Raw genomic sequence first — 22,008 nt, forward strand, 5'->3', positions numbered from 1 at the left:
TAATAGAGCTAGATGCCTGGAATGTACCTTTCCTTTTTTCACAGTGAACTAGACTATTACTGTAGTTTTCCAACTGATATTCATATCCATTCTATAATAATTTCATCCAGCCCCTATTTTCCTGGCTTATTTCACACTGTCTCCAGTGACATTCCCATGCCTTCCTGAAGTTAAGGTATATGATATTTATAGGTTTGCTTCTATCCAGAAGGCCCTTTATACTTGGTTTGATGTGAATGGCTAATATAAGTCTTTGGCAAACAATTAATCATCATCTTTTATCTTCTAGAGATTCACCTAGAAACTATTTTGTCCAAGTGCTTTCCTAGGTAGTTTAGACCAGTCAGCTTAGCTGTGGTTCCTTAGCTCTTCCTTTCCTATCTTTCCCCTTTAAAAGTAGGCATTACTTTTGATTTCTTCCATTACTATTTGACTTATTCTGCAATCTCAGATGTTTTCCCTGATTTCTTAAAGGTAACACCTGAGGTTACTCTGGGGTGTATAGAACATGTTGAAGTAAATTTAATCAACTGCTGTAATTTAAAACAGTTTAACTTCTCTATAAATTATATGTCTGTAGTTCACTATTTTGCTTTTGTTCTTGCTCCCTTCCTGCTGCTGTTGTGTTAGCCATTTGATCGCAACTGACCTCTTTGTGAAAATTGAAGCAAAAAGGCACAAAACACTTCTGTTTTCTTGGCATTGTCCATTCTCTTTCTCACTGAGTACTGGAATAGCTCCTTCCTGGCTGTTCTTCTTGTTATTAAAATATCTGTGGAATTGGGTTTTTCTTGTTCTTTACATACATCACTGAATGTTTCTTATTTCATGATATGACCTTTCCGAATTTGTTTCTGTATATGTGTGCTGTTCTTATACTTGTCCTTGGTAATTTCACCTGGTTTCTTTTTTCCTATTACTTCTTAAGTTTCAAGTCATCGAAGCATTTGTTAATCACCCAGGTTGGTCTCTTACTGTACTCCTTGCCTTCCACCACATTCAGATAGTTCATTTTGTGCACCAAATACTGCTTCTTTGAGGAGTGCTCAGATGTCCTGACTTCTTTCCCCCTAGAATTTGATTCTGGGAAGAAGTCATCTCTCGGTTCAAGAAAGCAAATTTAAGTAAACTCAGTAAAGTCCATTGGCTTCCTTCACTGCTCTCCCTTTTACCCTCACTAAGAATGACTGATTGTCATTTTGTGATCGCTGTCAATTATCTTGCCTTCCATCTAAATATGATTCACATTCTCTCAACTAGTTTCCTTCCATTGTAAAATATAGAAAGTGTTTCTCTAGTTGCTTTCTTCACCTTCTACATTAAAAGATAAACATAATTTCATGAACTTGCTGGACAGTCTGTAGTGCTGCAAGCAGAGTCTGAAGAGCTAAGGATCTCCTTCAAGGGGTGTATTTAGGATAGCTTCCTTTTATTCTTAGCAAAGCTCATAGAAAGGGTGTTGAAACCTCTGCCTCCATGTGTTTCATTCATGCAACCCTGAAAACCCTCAGTTCCTCTGAATAATTGATTTGAGTTGGAGTTTCATCATTGTGGTTTTTTTAGTTACAATTTTTCTTTCATTTAGTCATTATATTTTGTATTTTAATGTTTTGTTATTATTAAGATATGTATGATTTCTTTCTTTCAGAAGGCTTTCTTTTCATTTTACAGAATCTGCAACTCTCGTCTTAAGTCTTACCTCACGTGTGAGGACATAATTTGGGGTTGATGGGGTGGAGGGAGAAGGAACAAATGAAACACTAGGTTTTGTTGCAGTGATGAATCTCTAACATCTTAATATTCACTCTGTTGAAGCTTCAAGTCTTAGGTAAGAAAGGGGTGCTAGCAGCAACTTCAAAACCTCTTATTCCACATATTTTTTTGCAAAATTCTGTTCTCTGCCACTCTGAAGTATTCTGCTTGTATATGAGACAGGAGGCCAGCCTCAGCAGGTCCTGTGCACACTTGTGATAGTGTGTATCTGACCCAAAGTAGGCATCAGCTAGTAGACTTGTAGACTATTTTCCTTTTATAATCAGTGAAGAAAATAAGTCATGTCTATGAAATCTATTTTCTACATTTAATTAGGTAACTGAATTCCTAAGTGTATCTCCTTCTCCCCACCAGTTGGAAAGGAGGCCTAGTGTACTAGCTGAAGTGTAACTGCTTACTTCTGGTGAAATAAGTCTTACTTCTGCAGTTTACCTGTTCCATAGACCAGTATTGCAATTTCATTCGAGTATTGATGGTCAAACCTGCATTAGCGTTAGGAAAGAGCTGCTCTAGAGATTGAGGAAAGCAAGAAATGGTTCAGTCAATGAATAGAGTTCAACTTTTGTTTTTCTCATGCCAAGTGAAACATTTATTCTTATGATTCCTGTAGATCCCATGTCAAGAATGTTGCTTGAATCAAGGCCCTCTGGGGCTTGCACCTGTGGAGTAGAGATTGTGACAGATATGTATTTATGTGAAGTACCCATGTACTGTCTGTGCGATAGTGTCTTGGCTGAAGTAGAGCTTATTGTCATATCAATCTCAGATAGTCTGAGCTTATAGTATCCAAAATCAGCTACATAGTGCAGTCTTTGAAGATTCTTTCTTTGACTAGAATCTGTAGTTATTCTTGATCTCTTAACCCCAGAGTTTCTCACCCTGCTGGAAAACCATGCTTCCTGGGTGCAAGAATTAACTGCTTCCCTGCTCAGATGCTGAAATCATTGAGTTCCATGACATTCCATTTCAGTGCTAATGAAATGGCATGAGGTACTACCTAAATGCAGCAGCCCTGGAGAAACAGTTCATTGTGCCTTTGTAAATTAGGCTACAGTTAAAGCCATTTGTGTATAATCATTGGAAAGAATTTTTTATTCTTGCAGTAACTCGGAAGAGAACGGCCAGTAATGACAGAGCTGTAGCTRCTAAGGATGATAAATGTGTATATTGGGAATTAACCTTTGCAGATGATGAGTTGTGGAAGTTATATGAAGCTTCTGCCAATCTAATTAGTCCAGCTGAAACATCTAGCAAACAGGGAGATTTTTAATGTCTCTGAGAACAGAAAATTACTACAATAAAGGGTCAAATGCCAGCATATTGCAGGAGGCACTCTGTACTTTTAAGTCTCTGTATCCAGATCTTGACTGGTAGAAAAGACTGTGAGATTAAATGCTCTGGTTTTTTTAGTGAAGTTTCTAGTTTTATCTTTAAATGTATAAACCTAATGTTATGGCATGTTTTATGTTGACAGATAAGGACGGACACCATTTTTCCCTATTCTGGGTGCTGGTGAGTGTTCTCCTAGGTGCAGTAGCCATGCTGTGCAAAGAACAAGGAATTACAGTACTGGTAAGAATCCTCTTATTGACTGAATTTTGACCATAGGATCTATTGGGTGCAATTATAAAGCCTACAAAGATGAGTCTTCTCCACAGCTAGCTGCAGACAAACCTTTTTGTTCTGTTCAGAAAGCTAGTTAATATTAACAAAAAGCAATATTCTAGAAGAGCTGTCTTGTATCCAGACTATCTGTTGGAATTCTTCATCTTATCTTTTGTGAGCAAGTTGCATGTACCTGTTCATTCCTTGCAAAATTTAAAGGCTTTACAGTATTAATTTCACTGTGTACCATGTTGGTTGACTTTATTTTTGAATGTATAATTGTTGTCTTAGGCCAGTTGAGATAGTGAGCCTAAAAAAGCTCTCTTTGAAGGCTATGAACAAAGACATAACTGGAGAAGAGCATTTTTAAAAGCTCCACCCTCTTGCTGTTGTGAACAGCACAGATAGAAGTAGGTCTGTTGCTTATATATTTCTCATATGGATTCTCTTCCTTCCGTCCCATATTTAAGTCTGTTTTGCAATATTCTATGTATGCAAACACATGTATTTACTTTTCATGTTCGTTGCACTCTTGCTTTTTATTACTTCAGTGAAGACATTCTGTTCTGGGTCAGCCATCTTGAGATGCTACATTGGTGATTTATACCTTTAATTTAGACATTTATCTTTATAAATAGATCTCATTCATAGCTTTAATTGAAAAAGATAAAGAAACAGAAGCAGGGGAATTATTTGCAGCAAAGACCCTCTTGTCCTTGTTAGAAAAGAAAGGGAGAAGAAATTATAGAAAATATCTTGCTTTAGGGTGTTATTTTTTTTAAATAGATGTTTGTAGGCTGATGTGTTTTTCAAGGGTATCTGTGAGACAAACAAGTTTTCTTAGAACATGGTGTGGTCATTTCCTTTAGTGGTATGAAGTAACTATCTGAGCTAGCAGACACAGAATTATTACTTGATCTGTGGTTTTTGTTTGTTTCCTGTTGCACTGCTAGGATGATGATGTCAAGGACAGCAAGAAGGGCTTCTTCAAATACATCGGTAGCAAAAAGGAAGACTAGGGAAAATGTGGGCCCGCTACTGAATGGGACAGGGACCCTGGTGACGAAGAATACGGAGAAGGCAGAGTTACTGAATGCCTTCTTTGCTTCACTTTTTACTGCTAAGGCCAGCCCTCAGGAATCCCAGACCCGAATGGGTCAGGGACCCTGGTGACGAAGGATACGGAGAAGGCAGAGTTACTGAATGCCTTCTTTGCTTCACTTCTTACTGCTAAGGCCAGCCCTCAGGAATCCCAGACCCTAATGACCAGGGAGAAAGTCTGGAGAAAGGAAGACTTTCCCTTGGTCAAGGAGGATTGGGTTAGAGATCATTTAGGAATACTTGACACCCACAAATCCATGGGCCCTGATGGGATGCACCCACRAGTGCTGAGGGAGCAGGCAGACSTCATTGCTAGGCCACTCTCCATCATCTTTGAAAAGACGTGAAGAACAGGAGAGGTGCCTGAAGACTGGAAGAAAGCCAATGTCACCCCAGTCTTCAAAAAGGGCAAGGAGGAGGACCCAGGGAACTACAGGCCAGTCAGCCTCACCTCCATCCCTGGAAAGGTGATGGMGCAGCTCMTCCTGGAGGCCATCTCTAAGCATATGGAGGAAAAGAAGGCGATCAGGAGTAGTCAGCATGGCTTCACCAAGGGGAAATCATGCCTAACCAATCTGATAGCCTTCTACAATGGGATGACTGGCTGGGTAGATGAGGGGAGCGCAGTGCATGTTGTCTACCTTGACTTCAGCAAGGCTTTCAACACTGTCTCCCATAACATCCTCATAGGCAAGCTCAGGAAGTGTGGGCTAGATGAGTGGACAGTGAGGTGGATTGAGAACTGGCTGAATGGCAGAGCTCAGAGGGTTGTGATCAGCAGCGCAGAGTCTAATTGGAGGCCTGTAGCTAGCGGTGTCCCCAGGGGGTCAGTACTGGGTCCAGTCTTGTTCAACTTCTTCATCAATGACCTGGATGAAGGGATAGAGTGCACCCTCAGCAAGTTTGCTGATGATACAAAACTGGGAGGAGTGGCTGATACACTTGAGGGCTGTGCTGCCGTTGAGAGAGACCTGGACAGGCTGGAGAGGTGGGTGGAGAGGAACCTCGTGAAGTTCAACAAAGGCAAGTGCAGAGTCCTGCACCTAGGGAGGAATAACCCCACGCACGAATTCAGGCTGAGGGCTGACCTGCTGGAAAGCAGCTCTGCAGAGAAGGACCTGGGAGTGCTGGTGGACACCAAGTTGACCATGAGGCAGCAATGTGCCCTTGTGACCAAGAAGGCCAATGGTACCCTGGGTTGCATTAGGCAGAGTGTTGCCAGCAGGCCGAGGGAGGTGATCCTGCCCCTCAGCTCAGCCTGGTGAGGCCCCATCTGGAGTCCTGTGTCCAGTTCTGGGCTTCCYAGTACAAGAGAGACATGGAAGTACTGGAGTGAGTCCAGCATAGAGCTCCAAAGATGATGAAGGGACTGGAGCATCTCTCTTATGAGGAAAGGCTGAGAGAGCTGGGCCTGTTCAGCCTGGTGAAGAGGAGACTGAGGGGGGTCTTATCAATGTGTATAAGTATCTGAAGGGAGGGTGTCAAGAGGATGGGGCCAGACTCTTTTCAGTGGTGCCCAGTGACAGGACGCGAGGCAACGGGTACAAACTGAAACACAGGAAGTTCCATCTGAATATGAGGAAAAACTTTTTGACTGTGAGGGTGACTGAGCATTGGAACAGGTTGCCCAGAGAGGTTGTGGAGTCTCATTCCTTGGAGATATTCAAAGTTGTCTGGGCAGGGTCCTGGGCAACGTGCTTTAAATGACCCTGCTTGAGCAGGGCGGGTAGACTAGATGATCTCCAGAGATCCCTTCCAGCCTCAACCATTCTGTGATTCTGTGATGATTACTGAAACTGAACAAGGAAATATTAATGGTGTATTTTACTGGTGTAGCTCCATTAACCTCAACAGAATTATTCGTGGATATATTTTGTTTGACTGAGGGGAGTGCGTGCAAGTGTAGTCCTGCTAAGCACTGAGTAGGCACTAGTTTTACGTGTAGTGGCTGATGAAACATAGAACTTCGCAATTTTTTTTTCAGTATCTTCCACTGTGTTTATTGGTATAATTGCAAGAAAAGCAAGCCTGATACCTCTGTAAATTTGTCTGGGCTTTTGTTGTGACAATAGTCACAACAAATAGTATTTTTGAAACCTGACAGTCAACAGATACCCTGCTGCACAGCAAAAATAAGCAGAATGCTTAAAGAAACTACCTTATTGACAGAAGCCTCATGTTTTGACTGCAGCATTTACACTCCCGAACATTTGGGAAAGAAGGCAGGAAGCAGATAAGTGGGTCGGTAACACTGTGGCCATGCATACAGGGTCTAGCTGGCTGGTACAGGGTATTCCCCAAAGTGTTGTTGCATGTAGCAGGTGAATCCTCATTACGTTAACATGGATGCTCTACTCAGAGCCCAGGCTCTTAATTTACCACCTAGCAGTAATTCTGCCCTCTTTATTACCAAAGCATGTATCTACTTTTTTGAATCAGAATTAAGATGTATGATAACTGATTGTAGAAGTGAAATTAAAGGTATGTTTTTAAAAAAATATTTGGGGTTAGCTGCTCTATTTATGCTCTTATTTTTCTCTTGATTGCTTAGGGTTTGAATGCAGTATTTGATGCACTGGTGATTAACAAGCTAAATGTTTTAGAGTTTGTTCAAAAGTTACTGCATAAGGACAAGTCATTGGAGGTGAGTGTTCTAAGGGTTTGCTCATTCTCRTTATTCAGACAATCATGTACCAAAAGACAAGGATGCTACTTCTGACAGTTTTGGGGTTTTTTTGAGAATTAAAGAAAAATTAGAGGCATTTTCAGTCAGCTAAAAAGGGCAATGTGCTGTGACATCTTTGCAGCAACATGAGTGGCAATTGAAGAGTATCTAAAGTGCGTTGGATACAGAAATCCATTACACAGATCTCCCAGCAGTATCTTAAAAATATGGTGTCTGTATACTTGGAAAAACTGACTGCTTGATGCAGGGTCAGTAGCTAGACACCTAAAATGGATGCCTAACACAGTTTCTTTGATCAGAGTAGAGAGAACGCTATTTTTTCGGATTTACAAATGAGATATTTAAATGGACATTTGAAAAAGTAAATAAAAATATTATTATATCTACTGTCTTAATCCCACTAAAGTATTATACTCTTTTCTTCAGAATACACATTACCAAGTAGAAGAGAGTACCTAGTAAGAGCTTGAAAGAAAAATTAGTTAAGTACTGAATCACTAAAAAGTGAACTTCTGCCTTTTCTTGATATCACTTTGTTGATATCTGGTATCAGCTCAAGTGGAATCTGGCACCTAGCATCCTCTCTGGCAAACAAATTGCAGGAATAATCAGCCTCAAAAGCATTTGATAGCAAACAGTCCAACAGCCTACTAGAACATTGCTACTGTTCAACAGCAAATGTGCACTAAATCATTTGCCTCTCCCATGCAGGGTTTGTCGAGGCAGAATAATATTCACTGGACTTTGCATGGACCAATGGTTTCATTGCAGAGAAGTTTGCTCACATTTCTGAATAGCACAAGTTCTATGAGACTCTTAATTTCCTCTACAGAGTGAAGTGGGAACATTCTTGAGGAGCTTAAGGAAGAAAATCATTGAAAGTATAATCTCTAGAACTGAAACAACAGCTTTCTTGTATATACTCATGTAATTTCACCTCTAAACAGACCTAAGTGGAGAAAAACTCTTTCTGAGAGGAAAGGTCAACTAGGCATAGCTATTTAAAGCAAAGTTCAAAAATCAGCTGTCCTCCTGTTTAAAAAGAAAGGATAGATCAATCCAATGTGCTGAATACCAATAGCTGTGTTCTGCTCAAATTCCCTATCAGAAATTGGTTTGTAAAATTGCATCAGCTACAGAGTTGCTGAGGATTTATAGAAGAGAGACTTATTGAAGAAAAGTGTTTTCCTTCCTGATCCATATGGAAATTAAATTGTTTGCAAAATGTATTTTTAAACTAATCAATGAAAGTAGCATAGAAAAGCTTTAGAGGGAATTCCTTGCCTTTCTTCATTTGAGTTGTTATTGGCTTCCCATAATACAGCAGGTGCTTACCCACACTTGGTAAGGCACAGTACCTTTCCTATTCTATGATAGTGGTAAACTGTATCACTGTAAAGCAAGCAGGCGAAATACTTCCTTCAGAGCCAGRTAACAGAGAATTTAACCCAGTAATTGCAAAAATAAGGAAAATGTCAAGTCCAATAGCAAAAGCGCACGAGAATGATCTCTTCTCTCACTGAGTGAGATGGGGGAAACAAGGTGAATGTAGAGTGGAGGAGAACAAAACCATTTTTATATTTTTTTTCCTTCTTTCCTCTAGAATTCTGGGCTGTTAAGAAAGGGGCTGCTTTTCAGGATAACTCTTCTGTTGTCTGGAGGGGCCAGTATACTTTATATACGCTGGAGGATTATGGGCACAGGGCCACCAGCTTTTACTGAAGTAGACAACCCAGCTTCATTTGCAGATAGTCCACTTGTGAGAGTAAGTCATGAAGCTGCTGTTTTCTGGACAATTCAAAACATTTGTCTTTGTCATCAAATTGAATTTTCTTTCCAGTGCTTCAGAAAAACAATAAAGCGGGCAGTCTTTACTTTTTGAGATATGTGATAAGTCACCTTCCTTTTTGCAGCTGAGATGATATTCTGCAATTAAAAAAAAAAAAAAGTGTACCTTATCTATTCTTTGCATTCAGTTTAACATGCACTGCACTCATTGAAGTATGTTTCCATTTACTCCTTTTCCCATGTATGGGATTTAGATCTTGCTGGTTTTCATCCCTTTTCCACATACTGTATTTGACTCCTTATCTATTCTCTCACAATTGAGGAAAGTAGCATTGATTTCTGCTTTGGTGCATTTGGAGTGTGTTTTGGCTTTGTACCTCTGGCTGCATTAAGGCTGTTTCTGGAGTTGGAGAATGAAGAGTGAAGACCATGGGTGTTGTTTTTAGACATTTCCTCCTATTGTGTGAGATGGTTCTTTTTACGTGTGGGTGTTGGTTGGACAGCATAGAATTGTGTCCCTGCTCTGAATAAGAGAGGCACTTAACTATGTAAAAAAAAAAAAAAAAAAAAAAAAATTTAAATCATTTAATTTCACAGCTGTAAAATTAATGGATACATAACTAGTTGTAATTTAACAGTATTTAAGGCCCTTTTTATTGTATAAGATGTATTTTGTAATAAGGGAAATGGTAACAAAGAGAAGAACTAAAGAGAAGAACCTTAAGTTTAGTGTCAAATAAATGTTTGTTTTCTTTTTGACTGACAGGCTATAAACTATAATTACTACTATTCGTTGAATGCATGGTTGCTGTTGTGTCCCTGGTGGCTGTGTTTTGATTGGTCAATGGGCTGCATACCCCTCATTAAATCCGTCAGTGACTGGAGGATAATTGCACTAGCAGCACTTTGGTTCTGCCTAATTGGCCTGATATGCCAAGCTCTGTGCTCAGAAGACAGCCATAAGAGAAGGTAAGAGACAGTGATGAATTTTAAATGCCCAGCCAACTTGAGTACAGTATTATTTTGTTAAATCCAATATTGATAATTTTACCAATTCAGTGGAACAAGTATCTAGCAAATGTAGTTCAAATAAATATTTATAGCTGTCATTACAGTTTTATCCCAGTTTGGGCTCATCACTGTATACTGACTAGTGAGAAGCACACTTGGAGGGGGACGTATGGATGGCTGCTTTATTCTTCTCCTGAAATAGCATTTTGAGATCCTTAACACTGTAGGTAGTAAAAAGTAATTTGTGGTCAGAACAGAGTGTAATCAGTGTGTGTTGTTACCGCTCCTTACATGTCATCATCCCCTTTATTCTTCTCTTGTAGTAATGTAAGAGAGAGGAGAGGTGTCTTGAAAAAAGGTAGAAATGCTGGCCATCAGTTAAATGCTAACATCCTACCTGCCTTCCTTTCCTCTGTTTCCATACTCATTTGCACAGATAATATCTTTTTGGAGAGGGACAAATTCAATAATTCAGTATTGCTGAGCAGTTTTATACTAACAAGTTAATAGAGAAAGTAAAGTGAAGGCTTAGGACACTTGGGGAAAGGGGAAGCAAAACAGGACACATCTACATTACAGTACAGAGTTTTATTTGAAATTAATTAGAGTAGAAAACTGCCATGGTAGTCTATAGCCTTTATGGCAACATGTATCACAGATATGGTGTTCATATTCCCTAAGGTTAGCTATCTGAAAGTTAGGTATCTAGTCTCAGTCGTCTAGGCTCGCTGTAGTCCATGGAGACATACCTACTGAGGGTTACTCATCCTAACACAGATACCTAGAACAAGGAGGACAAACTGCCCTCAGGAAGTGCCTGTCTCCACTGGCTGTAGAAAGAGCTTTGATGACTTTCAGGTGGTTAAGCACAATGAATCCTACTGTATTGTTTGATATCTTTGTTAGGAAAGAAAACTCTCTCAGTAGGATGTGTACCTAAGTTTCCTCTTTAACAGTGATATATATATATATTTTTTTCTCTTATGTTACTGTCTTGCTAATTTTAAAACTAGGTAGGTAGCTTTTACCATTACTTTTCTACTCTGTATATTTTAAATGGGAATTATATCATTAATGATTAACGGGGCTGTTTTCTGGTGGGGAAGTATGAACGTTGCTTTTCTGGGAATTCTAGCTAGAATTTCAAAGGTGCCTGTGGGCTTGAAGAGTCAAAACTTCACTGAAACTCATTAAAACTTAATCTGATTTTTTTATCTAGCTCCCAGAAGCTATTTTGGAATGCCCTGTTCTGTACACACAGCTTTTTACAATTTCTAAATAAAGTTTATGTGTAAATGGAAAAGGTACTTATGGTAAGATTTATGGCTAATTTGAGAATCTGCTTCTTGTTTGCAGAATTCTTACACTGGGACTTGGATTTCTTATTATCCCTTTTCTTCCTGCAAGTAACCTGTTCTTCCGAGTAGGATTTGTTGTTGCAGAGAGAGTCATCTACCTCCCCAGCATTGGATATTGTATTCTTTTTACATATGGATTTAGTCTCTTGAGTAAGAAAGCCAAGAAAAAGGTACCATCAAAACAGTCAGTACAGTTAATGATGAAGTGCTTCAGTTTAATAGTTACTATGCTGTTGGATTTTGGTTCGTTTCTTAACTTGTCTGTCTTTTCTCAAGAAAATTCTTGCTGCTGCAGTACTTGGACTCTTGTTGATAAATGTCATGCGCAGTGCTCTCCGCAGCAGTCAGTGGAGGTCAGAAGAACAGCTTTTTAGGAGTGCACTGTCTGTGTGCCCTCTCAATGCAAAAGTAAGTCAGTCACATGGACTTTTAATCTTTTTTTTTTTAATTGTTTTGGATTTTGGAGGAGAGGAGGTGTTTTGCATAGTTAGTGTATTGTGGTACAGTGTAACTGTACACACAGTCTTGCTTGGTGCAAGAATATGACATTAACATGTCAGACCTAAATTACAGTGGCAGCATAGTCAAAATACCATGCAGTTCAAATTACAATACTGAAATTCAGAACTTGGGGGGGGGGGAAAAATACACTTCAGCAGTGGCATCTAGTCAAATCAGATGTTCTGCTAGTACAATATACTAAAGCAATTGAATGCATAATTGCAGTTTATTACAACAAAATGTCAAAGGGAAAGAAAATTAAGTTATAGTACTGTATTCACCTGGATAATTCCTTTGCTATGTTTTTCGAATCCTTTTTGTGTACCTTCCAATGGTATGTCTAACCAGCACAGCTAGGGGAGAAAGAATCATATCATCAGTGTAATTGCAAAATCTGAGGATAAAATATTTGCTCCCACTCCTGCTCTTTTAGAGTGGGTGATTGGGCTAGAGTCATATGCACTGAGGAAAACTGCAATATTCCTTGCAAGGCTTAGTGAGGAAGCAAGCGGGAGGTGGGGCTAGATGGGATGTGTTACTGAGCTGAACACCAGTGTTTGGCATAGAAGACTGAACGTCACCTGCAGGAAGGTGAACTCCACAGTGGTCCTTTGATAGCTGAGACTGGGATCTGTTGGAGCATACCGCAGACCCCGATGATGTCTGAATTTTAGCAGAGACTGTCTGGTAAGAGCCTGGGAGTAAGAAGGCTCAGTTTGTCAACAAAAATACTGATGTTTTAAAAGATCAGATTTCTGTAATCTAGAGTATCTAGAAAATATGGATCAAGATACAGAGTTTAAATTGAAGCCTGTGAATGCTGTATTTTCCAAACAGAACAATGAACTTAGCATCTACTAGAATTCAAATATGCAGCAGTGAACTCTAAAAAGCAGTTTTGGTCAATATATTTGGCCAGTGATATGTTTCGGTAATCTCAGATTTCATTACATAGAAGAAGAACTGTGGTATTTTATTGTGTAGCAGTGATAGGCAAACATCTCCTTTTTAATGATGACCTCCGTACATCTTGTGTTCTGGATAGCAAGTGCATTCTATAAATGGAGCAAATGCAGTCTGTTTCTTTATGTGTAGCTCCAACCATCTGCCATGGTAAGGGTGCTTTAGACAGATCCATGCTCTCTTTGGATCTCAAGCTACTTGGACAAGAGCCATGTCTGGCTGGGAAGCTGTGTAGTTGTGTTCGCACAGTGCTGTGCTTGAGCCGATAAGCTGTGTGCAAGCTACTGAACTAATGCAGCTGGTTTAAAGCCAATGAGCGTACGGGGAAAATGAGCTTGTGTTTGTCAACATTGGGCCATGCAGACATGCCTGAGCTGTACTGCTGGTAGTGACAGCTTGTGCAAATGGAGAGCGTGGTGATGTGAACATGGAGTTTTTATAGGCTCACATTCCAGTTTTGCTCGAGGAGTGCAAAATTTGAAATTGCAAAATTTGAAATTGCAGTGGTAGAGAATTCTGCTAGGCAAGATCATAACGAAGTCTGTGTGTGAGAGCCAATCTCATTTTTCTTTACAGGCTCAGCTTTATGTACTCAATTTTTACAAATATAAATTTAAAAATTGGAACTAGGTATAATGATGTTCTGTTTTTGTCTTGAAATTGTAGACTTCCATTAAAAATGATTCCATAGGACCTTTCATTGTCCCATTTATTCCAGTGGGCGATTGATGCAGACCAAAAGATGGAATTTAAATAATAACTTGTTGTTGTTGTTGTTGCTGTYGTTAGGAACATCTTTAATATGTGTAACACATGATCATGGCTTTACTTCTCTTAGGYAGCAGGGTCCTTGAATCTCCATTTGTCTCCCAAGTACCAACAAAAGCTGCAGCTCCTAGTTCAAGGTCTGTAGTGTAGCTCATTTCAGTTCCAAATTATGTGTATGTGAGTAGTGAAGAATAAACTTACCTTAATATTGAGTAACAAGTAGTTATAACAGTGTCTTTTCTAATTTCAAACTCACCTCCTTTAAACATCTCTTCACATGGAGGTGTGGAAACTGCAGTAAATAAGATTGTCTGGCAGAGTAGTGAATCTCCCCCCTTGAGTGATGGATACATCTGGCTCAAAAGAATGAACTTTAGCATCAACATTGATAAAGGTGCCCCAAGGATCTTAAAATTTATTGGAAATCAGATAACATAAGAAAGTTGCAAAGTTTTTTGACATTTTTTAAAAGTTCCCAATGCAGAAAAGGCAGCTCCATGTCTAAAGAGGATGTTACAGATTTTATAAATATATAAAATAAAAAAATATTTTTTTAGAAAGAAGCATACTATGACTTTAGGTTAAATATGCCCAGGAGCATGTTACTCATTTTAACTTGCTTCTACACTTAAGCTGGTTTGAAAGGCTGTCAGATTGAAATAGTATACATTTTGAACACGTTTGGCAGTATTTTTGTTAGCTGAACAGAAGGAGCCTGTGTATTCCATTTCCTCTCTTCACTTTTTTTCATACAGTGTAGATTCACTGAATTCCTGGAGTTCAGTGGTGATATACACTAAGATGACTTAAAACCAGGCCTGTCTTGTTTCTATTAAAGTGAATTTTGTGAACAGTTATGGAGACTGTCTTCTTCTGATACATTGATTATCTGTTACAGATAGTTTATAAATCTGGAATAATTCAGTCCCGTGGCTCAGAAAGGGCCCACTGGATCTAACTGGGAGTCTTCCCATTGATGTCAGTGTGTTACAAGTTAATCCTGGAGTGCTCGTTAAAGTACTAGAATATCTAATTACAGGCTACAGTAAAGTATGACTACCCCCAGGCAGTGTTTCACCATGTTAGACTATTGGGATGGGCTTTACCTTCTTAACTGTAGATACCTACATCTGAGCGAATCAGGCTCCCTTTATAACTAGGGAGGAGAAACAGCCCCCTTTAGCACACGGTTCATCATCACCTTGAGGTGGATGCCTGACACAGGCCAGAAGGACTGCATCATGGATCAGGGTGGTTTCTTCTCCACTGATTATAAAAGAAGTCTAGACAACTAGCTCAGGTGTGGATACCTCAAGTTACAGGAGGTTTTGCCCTTGAGGTTTGAACTGCTGCTGTTCACTGTTTCTGGATATCGCGGTATTACTGCTCACCTTCTTAGTTACACATTATTCCTTTTGAAGATTATTCCTGAGAATACTCATCTTGGCTGTTTTTGTCATGAAATTAGCTACCGTTAAAAACGCCAAGTTACTTTTTTTTGGCTTTTAGCAAAGCTATAGAAGTTTTTAAGAATTCAGAGATAGCTCTTATTTCTGGGTAACTTCCACTTATTGACTATCTAAATAAAATGTATAACAGCATCATTAAATACATTATCTTTTTTTTCCCTAGATTTGAAATAACTGAATTTAAATGATTGTAAATTATTAATATTCTGTACTTCTTCCTTGCAGTTGGCTTTTCTTTACAGGATAGCAGTTAATAAACATAAGAACATAAAGCCATTTCAGTAATAACTCTTCTACAGTAATGAACAGGGAAGTTTTTATGATACTTCCAATAGAATGTGTTACTAACCAGTCTGCCTTGAGATACTAAGGATGGTAACTCTGTATTTGATGCTTCATGCAGAATGTGGTTATAGATACAAGTTTGTCAAATAACAAGCTATGGTAATACTGACAAATATCCAACAGAGTTTGCAAGACTTCCTTCTGTACTTTATTTGAAGGTCTTGTAAAAATTCTTTGTGACAGAACAAGATTCACAACTAACTGTTTAAGGATTTATAAAGTTGCTCTAGGGAGCATTCCTTTATGTAGTGAGAATTCTTTTCTATTCTATATATCAAAAGGGGAATATCTGCTAGAGAAGATACTTTAAATGCTGTAAGCCACATTTGAATGGGCTATATTCATTTTTTTGTCACATGGATGACATTTTAGATGTCAAATTTTCTCATACGTGAATGCAGTCATACAGTAGTACCTTTAGACAACATTAACTGCACAAACAAAATGGGAAAATCAGAGAAGGCTTTGTTTTGTTATTATTTAGAAAACAGAATTTCAATAGCAGAGGAAAGAGAAAAGTGTTTGGTGTAAGAGGCTGGCATTGAACAGAGGTATCTGCATGTTTCTGTAGAAATTTTAACATCTGTGCTCTGCCTCCATCCTTTTCAGCAAATGTTCATATTTGCTGAAAAGGTGATTATAAGCAGCCAGGAAGAGGGAATAAAATAGATGATGATAATAGTGTTTCAACTGAGGAGGGTGTACTTCCTAGAAGATGATACATTTCAGTTTCTTCCTATGCTGCTTTGAAAAAAAACTAAGAAATTGGTTTGAGAGTAATGTTTTTGGATAGTGAAATACATTTTTTTTTTCCTCCCTTCCTCATTTAAATGTATGCACACACATTGTTCAAGCACTGTGTCTGTCTAACATGGAATAACATACGGCTATTTTGACTGAGGTTTTATACTGCCTTCTTAGGCACATTGATATATTGTAAACAGACAAGTACACAGAGCCAATTTTTTGGCTAGTCTGTGGTGCCATGGCTATGTTAACTTTAGATGAGGCACACCTGTTGAGGTTAACTAGGTTCTATCCTAGAGTATTTTTACTATGTTACTTTTTCCTAATTGCTCTGGTTGTAGAGAATTCTGTGTTGTTATGCAGCCTTGAGAAATACTCCTTTTAAAGCTATTACTGTAAAGTAATTACCTGTTTAAGATTGATAAAGGAGCATGTGGGCATAACACAATATGTCGTTTCCAGTTAACATCTGTCTTTAATACTGATTTAATAATGAAATGCTATGTCTGCTCTTGAATGTTTAATGAGGAAAGGAAAATCCTCTCTTCCAGATTGGAATGCACTATATCTCTCAAAGGCAGAAGAGCCGTGTCTCTAAAGACTAAATTTAAAATGTCGCTCCAGCCCCTCATTTTTAAAGGCCAGATTCTTCCTATCCACTGTGTGTAGAACGTACTTGACCCCCATGTTGTGCAGACAGAGGCCACAGGAGAGGTCAGGGAAAAATACAGCCTTGTGCTTAGCAGAGAACACATAACGACCCTGGTTTTTGGGAGGCACCCAGAGTAGAGCAAAAGGCTGATCTTGGCATCTCTGTTTAATGGCCAGTGAAGTGAGAGGAATGGCTGTACAGAAAAGATAACCTGCACCTTTCAAAAGGCTATGTATGCCTAGGAGCACTTTGCTGACTCTGTCCTTAAAAGCAGGCTGTTACTGCGTATCCATCGTAAATCAGCCTGAAAGCTGTTTTTGTCATTGGTCATTTATGGGAAGGGGCAGGGGGGGAAGCTGTTGTTTTGGTTTGGTTTCTTGGTTTAGTTTTTCTTCTGATTCGTCCCTCTCTCACCACCATACTAAGAGGACCTAAGGCTACAACTTTGCTTGAAAGGAAATTAGAGAAAACTACATATGACAAGGAACAGTTCATTTTAAGGAGTATTGTATAGAAACACTGTTTTCTTTCACATGGGAGCTATACCTGAGGACAAAAGAAATATACCATTGAGAGAAAAATATCTGTTTTAATAAACTGTAGTTTCTTTAAATAGTATTTACCATGAGTTTTAATACACTATAGTTTGTCCTTTTAGTTAAGTTCACAAAATGTACATATACAGTTAATGTTTAATTTGATGCTTTGATTTGAGAGAATTGATATCTGTCAGTTTTCTGCAGTCTGTGCAGTTCTGTTTGCATGAGAAAAATATTCTTTTCTCTGCTGCATTTGAGACAGAAATGAGCATAAAAGTTCTGTGTTTTGAGAAACTGAAAAAAGTAGAATCTGAAAGTGGAATGGTGACTGTTTCCTAACACAAGATTGCTGAAACTTGCATTTGAGAGACTGAGTGGTTTGTATGTACACAGTTTTCCTCATACAGTCTGTCTCAGTCTTTAATCAAATTTCTTCCTTTGGGAATGCTTAAGACTTTTGAAAAAACAACTTCTTAGAGAAAGAAAGAAAATGAATCAGGTTAATCTTGATACTGAAATGTGGAGTCAAATATTTTAACAGCTAATATGCATTATTGAGTAAAATCTTTATTTTTTCTGTTTCGCCGTGATTTTTCTTTTATCTGGAAACACAACAAAGTTTGATAGCCTGATTTGCCCTGAATACATTTGAGATTATAAATTTCAGCATATATAATTAGAGCAATCCAATTTGGTAAGAATGGAATCATAAGGAGCTGAAAAATTTCTGGAAGAACTATAAAAATAGTATTGAGTCCTAGGAAACATCTTTCAGGATGTACCCTTTTACATTAATGATGCTTGGGAAAAACAGTGCTATTCTGTTTTCTTCTCATGGTCAAGTGGTCTTTAGGAATGACTATGCTTGATATAAATGTACTGTTCTGTTGCTTCTTGGCATGTACCTTGGTATGTTTTTGTGAATGTACAATGGAAGCGTCAAGATTTTTTTTTTCTTAGAAGCTGTGCTAGAACCATCTTTATGGGACACTAAATTTGCATGCTATTTTATATCTTGCAGACCCCTGTAAGCAACTGAAGAGCTGCTTCTATGTTTGCTTAGGAAGACTTAGAGCATCTTTGCTGTGTCTCTAAATCCAGTGAAACTATTTTTCACTCATTCTAGAAAGTGTGAAAAATGTTTTTTAACTCCATTTGTTCACAGTATGTTACTGCATAGTCACAATCATATGGAATTCAACCAACTAGCATATTAAATACTATAGCAATTAGATTCAAACATAATTGTGTGTAGATTTTAAAAATATGAAAGAAATTGCAGTGTGTTTTTTGTTTTGGTTGAAGCATACGCAATTTGATTTGAAAGAGTAAGGTAGTTTAAAGAAGTAGTTCTGATTCAGTTGCTGAGAAGTCTATTTTCGTGAGTAAGTACTCATAATACTGCTGTCATATTTCTAAACTTGGGTCTTCCTTTGATTAGATAATGTAGTCTTCTGGCAATAGGTAGCATTTTAGGGTAGCATTTGAGGTGTCTTCCAGCTCAGATTTATTCTGAAATTTTTGTCTAGTCCTTGTCATAAGTTCAAATGGTGCCTGTTCCTCTCTAATTATACACCAAAGAGCTGGATCCTTCCTTCTTTCTGCATTTTTTAGTAGGCAAGATCTCCAACATGTTGCCACACACATTATTTTTATTTCAGAAATGGTGTTTGATGCAGTCTTAAGCCAAAACAATAAGAGTTGTTTTTTGTTTTCTGTTTTCTTATGCGGAGCTTAGTTTTTCTGCTTATGCTGAATTTCTTCAGGCTTATTCTATAGTGAAAGCAAAGTTTAATCACATTTAAATTGCTGTAGTGTTGCTTCTGCTAAGGTTGGTTTGGTTGAATCAGCCTTTCTCGTACTCATCTGACAAATAAATGAAATAAATGGCAGGAGGTCTCCCTTTAAGGAACAGTCTTGTGGAAAGTGTGGTGACCGCATTTATAGTATTTGGAAGTGGATAATCTTTCTTTAACTAGGTAGAACAGGTATCCTGAATGGTTAATGTATTCCTCAGATTTTGTTTTGCTGTCTTCATTGTGTGTATCTACTTGTAACATAAGACAGTAGTGAATGAGACAAATACTGGCTATATCTATTTGGAGTAAGAATTTTTAGCAACTTGGCCCTACAGAATATCTGACTATATGGCATCTGGTAAAATGTCGATCTGTGTTTTCAGGTGCACTACAATGTTGGCAAAAACTTGGCTGACAAAGGAAATCAAAGTGCTGCAATCAAATATTACAGAGAAGCTGTAAGGTAAGAGGATTTTTATTGCTTTACTGAACTATCCTAAAATCACTTTAATGTTTCACATGGAGAAAAAGCTTAGGCTTTCATCTGCGTGTTCTGCAGTGTTGCAGAGCTAATAATTTGCATACAGTAATATGTTTCCTGTAAATAATAATCTCTTAAATTTCAAATTTTAGGTTGAATCCTAAATATGTACATGCCATGAACAACCTTGGAAATATTCTGAAAGAAAGAAATGAGCTCCAAGAAGCAGAGGAGTTGCTGTCCTTAGCTGTACAAATACAGTATGTTTAGAATAATGCTAAGCAGTGTTTTGCACCAGCTGAGCAGGAATGGTACAATAGGATCTTGTGTTCCAGATGCTCAGTTGTCCTGTCTTTTTTTTTTTTTTTTTTTTTTTTTTTTCCAAATTGCCTAGACCTGATTTTGCTGCTGCATGGATGAATCTGGGAATAGTACAGAATAGTTTAAGAAGGTTTGAAGAGGCAGAGCAAAGCTACTGGACAGCAATTAAACACAGGAAAAAATATCCAGATTGTTACTATAATTTAGGAAGGCTGGTAAGTAGTTTTGAATAAATGATAGCTGTAACATTTGTGTGTATATGTAATTTTGCTGTATTGTTAAATGCTGACAGTTATTCCAGTTTTTCATTTGCAGTTGAGGGTGGTTTCATATTTTCAATAGCTTTTCCTGTTGCTTTCCCAGAAAATTTCTTTCCACACCATTTTTTTACTCCTACTTTTAAATATGAAGATGTATAAACAAAAATATAGATTATATTCTTTTGTTCAAGAGATTATTAATTATTTCTCAGTATTAGGTTTTCTATTTTACAGTTATTGGTGTGTTTCAACAAATTGCTAGGTAGTGGAACTATGCCAAAAAAATTCAGTCTAGATTCTTGGAAATATTTATATTAAATATTTACTTACTTTCTTGTTTAGATTTCTGAATTGCATGTTGGTTTTCTGCCCCATACCATTGGTACACATATATTTGAAAATAAGCCTAGCTCCCAGAGAAAAGCAGTGGAAAATATAAAATGAATATATAGTAGTCTACTTTACCTACTATTCTAGTATTCTTTTTACATTTCTTATTTTTGCCTATAAAAACAAATTCTCCTAGAACTGAATGAGACAGATAATAACTCTTTACTGTCTTCAGTGCATGATAGGAAAGTAAAGCAAATCAGGGTGAAATTTCTGGGGTTTTCTTTCTTTTTAGTATGCAGATTTGAATCGCCATATAGATGCATTGAATGCATGGAGGAATGCTACAGTTCTGAAACCAGAGCATAGTTTGGCTTGGAACAATATGATTATATTGCTTGATAACACAGGTATAAATCCATTTGAATGTTTTAATGAATAATTCACTGTCTTACAAAACTCAAAGCTTTATCTTTTTTTTTTTTTTCTAAAAGGACTTTTGCCTCTTTAATTACTAAGAAAATGTCTATAAATATTAGAATACCTTCTGACACAATAGTTTTAGAGCATCACTTAAAATCAAGCCCATAAGTTGAACTGCTGTTCCTTGTTTGAAATGCCATCATTGTGCAAGCATGTTTGTGTTATAGACCAAAATTTATAACTTTTTAATCTGTACTTTGTTGTTCTTATGAAAGTGTTATCTGTTGAAAACAAAAAGTATGGTTTTATTTTACTTGTCTTATACTGCAGGGAGTTATATTTGTGTCTACTAGCTGGTTTTCATTAGAACTACATGTAATTCATATGATATATGTGCTTGCTTACAGCATGAGAAGTAACTAATATAAACTGTGTTAAAGATGTCCTCTCTTTTTCCACTGTATGGCCTCCCAGGCAATCTAGCTCAAGCAGAAGCAGTTGGAAGAGAGGCCCTGGAATTAATACCTAATGATCATTCCCTTATGTTTTCTTTGGCAAATGTATTGGGGAAATCACAGAAATATAAGGTAGGTAACTAGAGCTTTCTGAGTAGGGTGTGTGTGTGTGTGTGTGTGTGTACATATATATATATGTATGTATGTATATACATATGTGTGTGTGTGTGTATACACATATACATATATATGTACACACATATACACATATACATATATATGTACACACATATACACATATATATGCATGTATATATACACACACACACTTTATACATACATATATATATATGTATATATATATATATAAAAGAAACTCTTTGTAAGTTTCTATAGGAATTGTTTGAGGAACCAATTGTGGACTATGCCTTAGATAATCAGGTTTCAATGCCCATTTCTGTCACAGAATTGCTGTGTGACTCTGGCCTAGATTCATCCCACCTAACTTTAGGTGCTTCTATTAGGAGTGTAGCTGCCCCAAACTGTCAGTGGTCAGTAGAGAGAAATAGGCTCTTAGGCACACTAGAGGGCAGTTAGGGTCTTATCTTGCTTCATTGCCTGTATAATGAACCT

At 37.8% G+C, this 22,008-nt stretch overlaps 1 protein-coding gene across 10 annotated transcripts in view; it reads left to right on the forward strand.

Annotated features, from left to right (window-relative positions):
• Window positions 1–22,008, forward strand: part of TMTC4 (transmembrane and tetratricopeptide repeat containing 4) — a 51,710-nt gene that overhangs the window by 20,757 nt on the left and 8,945 nt on the right. For 8 of the 10 annotated variants that reach the window (XR_003253606.1, XM_026066546.1, XM_026066547.1 and 5 more), the window contains 11 exons: window positions 3,248–3,345; window positions 7,031–7,123; window positions 8,769–8,930; window positions 9,720–9,922; window positions 11,321–11,492; window positions 11,599–11,730; window positions 19,489–19,568; window positions 19,739–19,846; window positions 19,981–20,122; window positions 20,793–20,907; window positions 21,395–21,507. Coding sequence is in view for 9 of the 10 variants with exons in the window: in XM_026066546.1 (XP_025922331.1) it covers window positions 3,248–3,345; window positions 7,031–7,123; window positions 8,769–8,930; window positions 9,720–9,922; window positions 11,321–11,492; window positions 11,599–11,730; window positions 19,489–19,568; window positions 19,739–19,846; window positions 19,981–20,122; window positions 20,793–20,907; window positions 21,395–21,507 (1,418 nt within the window). In the remaining variant the exon portion in view is untranslated. The remainder of the gene's footprint in view (window positions 1–3,247; window positions 3,346–7,030; window positions 7,124–8,768; window positions 8,931–9,719; window positions 9,923–11,320; window positions 11,493–11,598; window positions 11,731–19,488; window positions 19,569–19,738; window positions 19,847–19,980; window positions 20,123–20,792; window positions 20,908–21,394; window positions 21,508–22,008) is intronic. The other 2 variants (XM_026066549.1, XM_026066551.1) reach the window with 2 other exon arrangements.

Source organism: Apteryx rowi, unplaced genomic scaffold, assembly GCF_003343035.1.
Source record: "Apteryx rowi isolate R43461 unplaced genomic scaffold, aptRow1 scaffold_242, whole genome shotgun sequence".
Lineage (NCBI taxonomy): Eukaryota > Metazoa > Chordata > Aves > Apterygiformes > Apterygidae > Apteryx > Apteryx rowi.